The sequence below is a fragment of the Neofelis nebulosa genome, chromosome 1 (genome assembly GCF_028018385.1).
Source record: "Neofelis nebulosa isolate mNeoNeb1 chromosome 1, mNeoNeb1.pri, whole genome shotgun sequence".
Taxonomy (NCBI): Eukaryota; Metazoa; Chordata; class Mammalia; order Carnivora; family Felidae; genus Neofelis; species Neofelis nebulosa.
In genome coordinates, this window is record NC_080782.1 from 221760348 (window position 1) to 221772629 (window position 12282).

At 35.9% G+C, this 12282-nt stretch overlaps 1 protein-coding gene across 4 annotated transcripts in view; it reads left to right on the forward strand.

The window, feature by feature from the left end:
- FNDC3A (fibronectin type III domain containing 3A) overlaps positions 1 to 12282 on the forward strand; it is a 143224-nt gene that overhangs the window by 107722 nt on the left and 23220 nt on the right. For all 4 annotated transcript variants that reach the window (XM_058685735.1, XM_058685759.1, XM_058685744.1 and 1 more), the window contains 5 exons: positions 1746 to 1884; positions 5311 to 5364; positions 9114 to 9238; positions 9608 to 9782; positions 11357 to 11443. In XM_058685735.1, the coding sequence (XP_058541718.1) occupies positions 1746 to 1884; positions 5311 to 5364; positions 9114 to 9238; positions 9608 to 9782; positions 11357 to 11443 (580 nt within the window). The remainder of the gene's footprint in view (positions 1 to 1745; positions 1885 to 5310; positions 5365 to 9113; positions 9239 to 9607; positions 9783 to 11356; positions 11444 to 12282) is intronic.

The window sequence follows — 12282 nt, forward strand, 5'->3', positions numbered from 1 at the left end:
TGATTTCATTAAAAGCATAGCATATAATTTAAGTACTAATTTTGGATTTAAAACATGGAATATGTTGGCTTTGGTTTTTCTTTTGGTATAATTATTAATACATTCCAAAAAAAAAAACAAAAACCAAAAACATTGCATTGAAATGTTATATTGAAGGGTTAATCATCCTGTTTGTAAGATTTTTGGATTGGAATGAATATATAGATAATAATATGTCTACATACCTAATTTATCACATGGAAAACTCCCAGCTTTTGAAATTTTTACTAAACAGAAACATAAATAATATTTGGCTTGTACTTAATGTATTTTTACTACATCCTGTTCCAGAAAGAGTTTGGGATATTAAAACTCTTAAAATTTCACAACATTTAGGGGCGCCTGACTGGCTCAGTCAGTGAGTGGAGTGTGTGACTCTTGATGAGGGGTTGTTAAGTTCGAGCCTTGCGTTGGGTATAGAGATTACTTAAAATCTTAAAAAAAAAAAAAAAAAAAAATCACAACATTTAAGAAGTAACTTAGATACTGTTTTATTCTGCGTAGTTCTATTATAAATTACCAACATTTTCAGCCTTCCCAGCTGTGAGTCATTAATGTATACTTGGTTAGTCACCTCTGTTTAAAAAAAAAAAAAAGTGTAGTTAGGATTATTCCTATTAAACTATAAAATTAAATCTTTAATTAGACTTTCTGTGGGTGAACCCTAAGTATTGTCCATCTGAGTACTTTTCAAACTGTAGATTGCAACCCATATTGAATCATGAAATTTTGTGGATTAGATTCAGCATTATTTAAAAGAAATAATCAAATAGAATGGAAAGTATCTGTATATTACCCTTAGGGATATTGTTTCAGGACTCTTTCCTTTCAAGTATGTGTATGAGAAAGTACATAATCACACATACAGTTTTGTCACAATTTAAAATGTGTTTCTTACTTTGGGTTGCATTAAAAAAAAGATGAAAGCCAAGGGTCTATCCTGTCTTTCTTTTTTTTAAGGGCCATCCTTTACTTCTAATGCATGTGTTTTCTTTTTTTTAAAGACTTTATTTAAGTAATCTCAGGGCGTGTGGGTGGCTGAGTTGGTTAAGCATCCAACTTCAGCTCAGGTTATGATCTCACCATTCATGGGTTTGAGCCCCACATCAGGCTGTGTGCTGACAACTCAGCCTGGAGCCTGCCTTGAATTCTGTGTCTCCCTCTCTCTCTGCCCCTTCCCTGCTTGCATTCTGTGTGTGTGTGTGTGTGTGTGTGTGTGTGTGTGTGTGTGTGTCTCAAAGATAAACAAACATTAAAAAAAAAATTAAAGGGGCTCCTGGGTGGCTCTGTCGGTTAAGCACTGACTTCAGCTCAGGTCATGATCTCATGGTTCGTGAGATCAAGCCCCGCATTGGGCTCTGTGCTGACAGCTTAGAGCCTCGAGCCTGTTTCAGATTCTGTGTCTCCCTCTCTCTGCCCCTCCCCTGCTCGTGCTCTGTGTCTGTCTGTCTCTCAAAAATAAATAAACATTAAAAAATAAAAAAAATTAAATAATCTCTATACCCAACATGGGCCCTCAACTCACAACCACCAAGATCAAGCTACCAACTGAGCCGGCCAGAAACTCCACCCATGTTTTCTTAGATAGAATTAGATAGAATATTTAGAGGGCACCTTACTAATTTCCAAGTACTTAAAGGTTGATGGCTGTTGAAGGTAGGATACAGTGATTCTGCTGGTTAAAACTATATATTTTATCACCATAGAGTCCAGGCAGAATATAATTCTATAAAGGGAACTCCTTCAGAAGCTGAAAGCTTTACCACCTTAAGCTGTGAACCTGATGTACCTAATCCACCAAGGATAGCCAATCGGACCAAAAATTCACTCACTTTGCAATGGAAGGTAACAATATTCTTTAGAGTATTTCCAACTGGACGTTTACTCCTCCCACCCCCACTAATATTAAATTTCAGTTGTTGTTTGGGTTTTTTTTTTTTTTTTTTTTGGATACAAAAAGAACTCTAAGCTAACTTGCTCTTCTTCTTTACATATAGTATATGGGCATTTGTTATATCTTTAAGTAATACTCCTAATGGCTTTTCTTCACTATATGTAAATATAGCAGGAAAGATTCATATATAATTATCAGTCCTTATTGTACTGGACATGGGATAACATTAAGAGTCTCAGCAGTGCTTCTCAAGCTCATCCCAATGTCTTTATCCTGAATTTTATCCTAAAATGGGGTTTATAATAACTAGACTCAGAGTTTTAAAAATATCAATATGATGGCTTAAAGGAATATTCCATTAAATACTCTGCATTTTAATAGAATAATATATATGTTAACATATAAATGTTTAGGTCCACCTGCACAAGGAGATATAATGAAGTAAACATATACCACAGATAGAACTGGTAACTCAAATACCACATATAGCATTGTCATTGGAGACATGATTTGCTGAAATGATACACGAGTGTTAGTAAATTTTTGAACAAAATTAAGTAGTCTTTCTCAAATTGCAGAGTAGTTATATTTTGGCAAAATCCAGTAACTTAAAACTATAGAAAAAAAATACCTTGTAAAATGAAATTAGGTTCTAGGCTCTGATAATTATAAACAGATATTTCACCTACGTGGATGTCCAGGAAGACATTCAGAGAAGTCCTAGAGAAAGAGAACAATTTTTCATTGTGTGTATTGCCCCATGCTGTGCAGAACCGTTAGCATCCTTGATCCCCAGTCCTAAAAGTCAGCCTTTCCTCCCTCTGCCCTTATTGTGATAGTCAGAAACACCCCCAACAAAATGTATAAACATCCCCCAGAAGGGAATACCATAGCAACCATTGATTTGCAAAGAGAAAAATAACTGCTAGTCTTTATTTAATTATCTGCTTATACCCAAAGAGTAAAACTCAGGGATAGCTTTCTTTCTGAAAGATTTTGAAAATTTGGAGCTTACTACTTGTTTGGGGCTTGTTAGTCCTTAGTTCTTTTGAGGATATTAGATGCTTTATGTAGGAAGAAGTACTCAATAAGTACTTACTTCTACATAAGTACTCAAGAAGTACTTATGTTAGCACACATAAATCAGACAAGTGTGTTCTACATACATTTTCATGTGTGATTAAGTATGACTAATTTTATTTCATGTCAGAGTAGCATTTTGTTTGTCAGTATGCTAAGGTTCTTTCCTTTTGGTAGGACAGTTAGGGTAGCAGCCCAGTGACCTTCATGTAGGTTGGGATTTCTGTAGGGCACTGCTCTTTATTCTAAAGATAAAATTGAATTTTGAAATTTGTCTTTAACAGTATCCTAGCAGGTCTGTGTAGGATATAAACAGTGCTACCTCTTTGTGGCCCACACAGGTTACCCAGGTTTGTACTCTTCAGAAATGGCCCTATATATGCATGGTAATCAGCATGGTTGGGGCTACTTATTTGGGTTGTTTAAAACCTCCATTTCCTCTTCTGTATAGTTTGGATAACAGTTGTAAAGAGCTGATATAAGGATTAAATGAGATAATGTAAAACACTTTACACTTAATAGTTTCCCCTCTATCTTGGAGAGATGGTCACAGGTTATTCAAGGTGTTACTATAGGCATGCTTCTCCCAAGGACTCAAGGAGAATCCATTTCCTTGACTTGAAAAGCTTCACAAAATAAAGTAGAAGAAATTAAGGAAAATACGTGTGCAACCTTAGCAACTAGACTAGAACAATCTGGCGGCATTAACTCTGGGGAAGTATATTTTTATATCACACACTTGTTGCTGATACTTGCAGTCTTTATCTTGGGATTCTCTTCCTCTGCTGTGTAAGAGTTGAATTTCCCAGGGTTTCAGTTCTGCCCCATCCCTGCTGTAGTCATTTATAAGTGCCATTGCTGTGCCAATCAGTGAGCTATTCCTGTAACTTACATAGCAAATTCTGGTCATGTTAACCAGTTAAAAATTATACAGTTTTTTTAAAATTTTGAAACATAAGGGGCACCTGGGTGGCTCAGTCAGTTAAGCGTCCAACTTCAGCTCAGGTCATGATCTCACTGCTCGTGAGTTCAAGCCCCGCCTCAGGCTCTGTGCTGACAGCTCAGAGCCTGGAGCCTGCTTCAGATTCTGTGTCTCCCTCTCTTTCTGCCCCTTCCCTGCTTACATTCTTTCTCTCAAAAATAAATAAACATTAAAAAAATTGTTTAATTTTGAAACATAAGATCTGTATTGATGTTTCACAGATAATTGGGACCTCCATGTTAGAAAAGACTCTTCATTAGAAATTTGACCATCTTTGATTGCTATTAACATGGTTGCCAATATTATATGAAAACTAGATAGAGTCCAGAGAATTACAGTTCTCTGGAGAACTTTTTCAAAAGTCAAGCTTATTTGGGGTATGTGGGTGGTTCCATCACTTAGGCATCCAACTCTTGATACCAGCTCAGGTTATGGTCTCACAGGTTTGTGAGATCAACCCCCTGTGTTGGGCTCTGTGCCAACAATGAGGAGCCTGTATGGGATTTTCTCCCCCCCTCCCCCCCATCTGCCCCTTCTCTCTCTCAAAATAAATAAATAAACATTTTTTTAAAACTAAGGTTTTTTAATTTTTATAACAGGAGTTTTAGAGTCACTTGTCTTCAAATGGATGAAGTTATAAGGAGAGTAGTGATCGGTTGTTCTGCATCTAAAGTGAGGACTAAAGAGAGGAAACAAGTTGAAATTGTAGAAAGAAAATTCAAGTAGAAACAAGGTTGAAACTCTTGAGTTCTAGAGTGATTAAGTAGAATAAAATGCTAAGGGAGACTGAAATTTTCACCACTGAAGATTAGCAGATTGATGAATGAGCAGTCTTATCTTAGGTAACAGCACATTGTGTCTAGAAGCAAAGATCCAGACAGTGTGCCCCTTGGAGTTCTTCCCTGCCCTCTGGTTCTTTCACTCTGGTGTATTACATAGTATACTTTTAGATTGTAAAATGAGTTTTAATGAAAATGACAGGATCAATCCTAGGAATTTAAAGCTGATAAAAACCTTCTGATAAAAGGCAAAGTGATTTTTTTTTTTATAATGGATCATAAAAGTTAAGTTCGTTCTTGCTACAAGAGATTGCCGTTCAGAAAAACTTGAGTAGCCTCTTGCTTTGTTTTCTTTCCTTGTATTTAAAAGGATTGTGATGTTATAAATACATATGTATCTATTCTCTGTGCAGTTTTTCTGGAGTTAAGTCACAGAGAACATCTGTAACACAATCAGTTCCTCAAATTAGATCATCACAGTATCTTTTACAAATGTACTAATTTGTACTCATTTTGTTTTTTGGTGTTTCTTTTAGGCACCTAGTGACAATGGTTCTAAAATCCAAAGCTTTATTTTAGAATGGGATGAGGTGAGTAAATTGAATCTTTTTAAATTAGGTGAAAATTAGTGTATATCCTCAAGCAGAAATAATTTGTTATAATAGTTTTTTCCTCTTTTAAAACATTATGAATGATTTGGGTAGTACATGACTGAATTAATGGTGTTCTTAGACAACATTACTGACTGGACCCCCCACCCCCATGTTTTATTTTTTTTTTTGTTTTTGACTCAAACCCCTCAAAGTGGTCAGTTGGGTAATTACCTTGACGAAGGAATTTTTTTTTTCACATCAGCCTTAAAGGCAAGTGTACTCATTTACTGTGACTAGTTTAACAAATTACCACAAATCCAAGGGTTTAAAACAAAATACATTTATTCTCTTATAATTCTGGAAGCCAGAAATCCAAAACGGCTCTCTCTGAGGTTAAAATCAAGGTGTCACTATAGCCATGCTTCTTCCAGGAATTCTAGAGAAGAATCCATTTTCTTGACTTTACCAGCTTCTGGAGACTCTCTTCATTACTGGGTCATTACCATGAATCCATGGCTACATCTGATAGATAGCCTTTTCTACCCCTGCTGCCATTATCACACGGCCTTTTCCCTCTAAAAAAGACACTTGTAATTCCATTCAGAGTCCACCTAGATGATCCAGGATGATCTTTCTATCTCAAGAGTTTTAACTAAATAACATCTGTACAGTCCCTGAACATTCATAGGTTCCAGGGTTTAGGACCTGGATATTTTGGGAGGCCATTATTCAGCCTACCACAGCAAACATATTGAGCTTTATTATTTAGTATTTTGTTTTACTGTCACTTACCATGTTCTCTCTTGCCCTGCTGCTTTTCTGCAGCTGAGTGGCCAGAGGGAATAGAAGAAATTCCGTTGATGATTTGGTATTTTCAGCAGTATACAGGTATACCTTGGAGATACTGCAGTTTTGGTTCCAGCCAACCACAATAAAGCAAATATCTCAATAAAGCAAGTCACATGAATATTTTGGTTTTCTAGTGTATATAAAAGTTATATATACAAGGGGTGCCTGGGTGGCTTGCTCGGTTAAGCATCCGACTTCGGCTCAGGTCATGATCTCACGGTCCGTGAGTTCAAGCCCCGTGTCGGGCTCTGTGCTGACAGCTCAGAGCCTGGAGCCTGTTTCAGATTCTGTGTCTCCCTCTCTCTCTGCTCCTCCCCTGTTCATGCTCTGTCTCTCTCAAAAATAAATAAACGTTAAAAAAAAATTTTTTTTTTAAAGTTATATATACACTGTATTGTAGTCTATTAAATGTGCAGTGGCATTATGTCTTTCAAAAACAATATACATAATTTAAAGGGGCGCCTGGGTGGCTCATTTGGTTAAACTGACTCTTGGTTTAGGCTCAGGTCATATCTCACAGTTCATGGGATTGAGCCCCACATCAGGCTCTCCACTGAGAGCACAGAGCCTGCTTGGGATTCTCTCTCTCCCCACTCTCTCTCTCTCTCTGCCCCTCCCTTGCTCACACACGCTCTGTCTCTCACAATAAATAAACTAAAAAAGTAAAAATACTTTATTGCTGGGGCACCTGGATGGCTCAGTAAGTTAAGCGTCCAACTCTTGATTTCACCTCCCATCATGATCTTAGAGTCATGAGATAAAACCCTGGATTGGGCTCTGGCACTGGGCATTGAGCCTGCTTAAGATTCTCTCTCTCCCTCTACCACTCATGTGCTCACTCACTCTCAAATAAATAAATGAACTCTATTGCTGAAAATTGCTAACTGTCATCTGAGCTTTCAGTGAGTCAGTCTGTTTGCTGCTGGAGGGTCTTGCCCCCATGTCGATGGCTCCCGACTGATCAGAGTAGTGGTTGCTAAAGGTTAGGGTGGCCTTCACAATTTCTTTAAACAAAAACAAAAACAAAAACAAAAAACAAAACAAAACAAAACAAAAAAAAAACAATGTGTTTTGCTGCAAAGATTGACTCTTCCTTTCATGAATGATTTCTCTGTAGCATGTGATGCCATTTGATAACATTTTACCAATACTAAAACTTTCACAACTGGAGTCAGTCCCTTCAAACCCTGTTGCTGCTCTATCAACTAAGTTTATGTAAGATTCTAAATCCTTTGTTGTCATTTCAACAATCTTCACAGCATCTTCACCAGGAGTACATTATATCTCAAGAAACTACTTACTTTGCTCATCCATACAAAGCAACACTTCATCTGCTCAAGTTTTATCATGAGATTGCAGCAATTGAGTCACATCTTCAGGCTCCATACTTCTAATTCTCGTTCTCTTGCTGCTTCCACCACACCTACTGTTACTTCCTCCACTGAAGTCTTAAAACCTCAAAGTCGTCCACAAGGGTTGGGATCAACTTCTGCCGAACTCCTGTCAATGTCTATAGTTGGACTTCTTCCTATAAATCACTATAACAAATAATAATGAGAAAATTTGAAATATTATAAGAATTACCAAAATGTGACACAGAGACACAAAGTGAGCAAGTGCTATTAGAAAAATGACACCAATAGACTTGTTGGATGCAGGGTTGCCACAAACCAGATTTTGTAAAAACACAGTATCTGTGAAGCTCAATAAAGTGAGGTGCACTAAAATAATATGCCTGTATTATAAGAGTAATGAGGCACAAACAAGTTTTATTTTTACATTTTAAAAGGTTTTTTATTCCAGAAGTTTTAAAAGAATTTAGAATTAGGAAATCTATTACTGCATCATAGTAATTTAGAAGAAAATACATATGTGGATAAATTATGAAAAGGCATTTGATAAAATTTAGCACTTACCTCAGTTAAAACTCAAATTAGGAATAGAAAGATAATTCCTTAACTGACAACTATTTTTGTATCAAGTGAAATACCATCACTAAACAATAAAAGCATTTCAGGGGCACCTGTGTGGCTCAGTCAGTTGAACATCTGATTTTGGCTCAGGTCATGGACTCATGGTTCATGAGTTTGAGCCCCATGCCAGGCTCTGTGCTGACAGCTCAGATCCTGGAGCCTGCTTCTGATTCTGTGGTTCCCTCTCTCTCTGCCCCACCCCCGCGCGTGCTCGCACACGCACTCTTTCTCTCTCTAAAATAGACATTTAAAAAAAAATTTTTTTAAGCATTTCAGTCAAAGCAGAAACAAGTCAAAAGTTGCTGGTTCCCTCCTTTATTTAGTATTAATGCAGTATGATTTAGAACTAAAACAAGAAGTACAGCCATATAGTGGCAGGGCTGGGGGGGGGGGGGTGCAAAATTATCATTATTTACAGATGGTACAATTTTCTATTTAGACAGCTTAATAGAATCAACTGTACACCATTAAAACAGGAGAGTGTAGTAAAGCAGTCAAATACAGACTGAAGGTTTTCTTTGAAGCAGAAGTCACCCTAAAACCACCCTTTAAATCTACCAACACAATGAAGAAAAATGGGTAGAGAATAAGAAATTTGTCCATTTTATGTAGCATCCTAAATTTCTGAAACTCTATAGTTGTCCTGAGCTGCATACTTTCCTCTCTCCCATTCATGCTTTCGCTCTCTCTAAAATTAAAAAAAAAAAAAAAAAAGACTTATTAAAAAAAGATGTGTGTTATCTCAACTTTCTCTTGAGATCCATGATGGTCATGTAACAAAGATGATTTATCATGTACACTAGCTGATGTTACTGTCCATCAAGGACAAATTGATGTGGATTTGTCTTTTTACAATAATATACATGATATATAATAATCAGCCATTTTTTAAATATATAATCAGCCTTTTTTTTTTTTTTTTAGGGAAAAGGAAATGGAGAATTTTGTCAATGTTACATGGGCTTACAGAAGCAATTTAAAATTACTAAACTGTCACCAGCAATGGGTTGTAAATTTAGACTGTCAGCCAAAAATGAATATGGCACAAGGTAAGATACATATTAATGTAAATATATTATTTAGTCAACTTACATAAATTATTCAGAGTCCAAATTATCCACTAAAAATTATGCTTTAGTTTATCACTCTGTTGGTAAAGATCTGTTACTAGCTTAGCAAAAGCTGTAAGAGAATATGTTAGTTACATAAATTGCAGTTTTAAAAGAATGTTAACTCACCTTTTAGGTATCTGATCTGGTTACCATAAAAATATTATCAGATCCAAGATATATTACTTGTATTATAATTAGTTATCAAAAACTGTCACTTTCAAAAAAAAAATTCCATTTATCAGAAATGAGTTCTTTACCTATAAAAACTTTTATTCATTCATTTTTAAAAACCATTTGTTTCAACAGTGGTTTTAGTGAAGAAGTCTTCTATTACACTTCAGGCTGTGCCCCTTCTATGCCAGCAAGTCCTGTATTAACTAAGGCTGGTGTTACTTGGTTATCCTTACAATGGAGTAAGCCCTCAGGAACACCATCAGATGAAGGAATTTCTTACATTTTAGAGATGGAAGAAGAAACTTCAGTAAGTACGAATATGTATTTTAAGTAAGAGTGTTTAAAACATATTTCAGTGTGGCATTAATACTTGTAAGTAAATAGTGCCACAATAGTTCGATCTTTCTCTAAATCCTTTGAATCCTTGGTTGGTTATTGTTGAGGAGGAATATTGAGGAGTGAGGAAGAATTCAGTCTTTTGTTTTCTTGATGTATAGGAGCAGATTTTGTTTTTTATGTATGTTTGTATGTACGTTTGTGCCTAGGAACAGCATAGACTACATTTTAAATATATATGTTTAGGGAAAATAGAGGAAAAGATCACCACAGCCTTTTAGCCTAAGCAGCTCTAAAAAATAAGGAAATAACGTGTCCATCTTTTCCAGCTGTTTTCATACATTGCTTTCCCAAATGCCAGAGAAGATTTGAAGAGAGATTATAAGATTATATAGTGCAGCCAGAATGTAGTTTCCGGTGATTTGTCTCTATGAGCTAGAACAAAGCTGAACATGAGTTAGGATGTCTTCTATTAGTTCTACATAGTTTCGTAGCTTCTCAGAGCTACTTTAAAGCAGTATGAGTCAAAAATAGCATTGATCCACTCCCAGCTATATACCCAAGAGAATTGAAAACAAGTGTTTATACAGAAATTTGTACATGAATGTTCACAGCAGCATTATTCATAATAGCCAAAAAGTGGAAACAACCCAAATGTCTATCAACTGATGAATGGATAAGCAGAAATGTGATATATCCATACAATGGAATATCAATTAGCCATATAAAGGAATGGAGTACTGACACATGCCACAACATGAATGAACCTTGAAAACATTATGTTAAGTAAAAGAACCTAGTCACATAGACCATATATTGTGTGATTCCATTTATTATGGATATAGGCAAATCCATAGAGACAGAAAGTATACTAATAGATGAGAAAAGAAGGGAAGTGACTGCTAACCAATAAATAAAGTGCAGGCTTTATTGTGGGATTAAGAATTTAATGATGGTTGCACAACCTTGTGAATATACTATAAACGATTGAATTTCATACTTCAAAATGGGAATTTTGTAGCATGTGAACTATATATCAACTTAAAAAATTTTAAATAACATTGGAAAAGTAGTAAGGGATTGTTACTGAAGCTATAAATAGCATTCCAAAACCTAAGTGACATCCCTACCTGCCAGCACAACCAACCATTCATTTATTTACTTAAACACACCTATGTGTTTAGGTCAAGTTTAAATATAGTTCTTTTTAGCTCTTGCAACATCTGTCTAGGAAATTCTGTTAGTTCTAGGCATATGCTTACTTATGGTGAAGTCACCATTGGCTCTGACTTTACCCTCAGCATGAAGATTGTCTCTTGGTTACTGTATTTACTCGAAATGAGGTCTCCTTCATGCTACAAACATTCACTAGCATTTCTGGATTTGTCCATTGAAGATAAAAGTACCAAAGTGAGGAATACACTTAACAGAGTGTTAATCACATTGTACACAGAAGATGAAGAAGACCTAGATCTTTTTACATGTTTGTTTTTCCCCATATTTCTGCTGTTAGATATCTAAGGGAGGCTTATTTTCCCTTTCCAGGGATATGGTTTTAAGCCTAAATATGATGGAGAAGATCTTGCTTACACAGTGAAGAATCTCAGACGTAGTACAAAGTATAAATTTAAGGTAAGCTTTGAAAGCCTTTAAAATATTTGTTTGTTCTTATTGTTCCTATTGTTCTAAAGCCAAGTACATACCTCACTCCTTTGGTTTTAATCTAAAATAATGAGCATTACTGCTTTACTTTCTTACTATGTAACATTGGCTATCAAACTGTATATATATTTAAATTCAAAACAATTTTAATGTTTTATGGGACTTTTATTTGTATAATGGGAACAAACATCTAAATGTGGATGTTGGGCACCTGCTTGGCTCAGTTGGTTAAGCATCTAACTCTGGTTCAGGTCATGATCTTACGGCTCGTGAGTTCGAACCTTACATCGGGCTCTGTGCTGACATCTCAGAGCCTGGAGCCTGCTTCAGATTCTGTGTCTCCGTCTCTGCCCCTGTGTCTCCATCTCTCTCTGCTCCTCCCCTTTCTCTCTCCTCTCTCTTTTTCTCTCTCCCTCTCTCTCTCTCAAAAATAAACATTAAAAAAAAATTTTTTAATGTGGATGTTGTTAAACATTCAAAATATGCTTTTTTGTCAGGGGATATCAGAAAAAGTAATGCTGTTATTTTCTTGGTACATTATATCAAGCGGTGCAGTTTCCATTTGTCCTGTTACTGGTAGTCAAAGATTACATCTACTATGTTTCTTCACTGTAAAGCTGTTCTTTTTCCCTTTGTAATTAACAAGTATTTTGTAAATACTGTGTGAACACTTTGTTTTTCATCACTTTCATCTACTAGTTTTAACACCCATTGATAATTTTTGCCTGAATCAGTTATTACTATGATTAATGGTTGCCAAGTGTGATTTTAATTTTATCATTCCTTCTACATCTATCAGTTGGCATCAT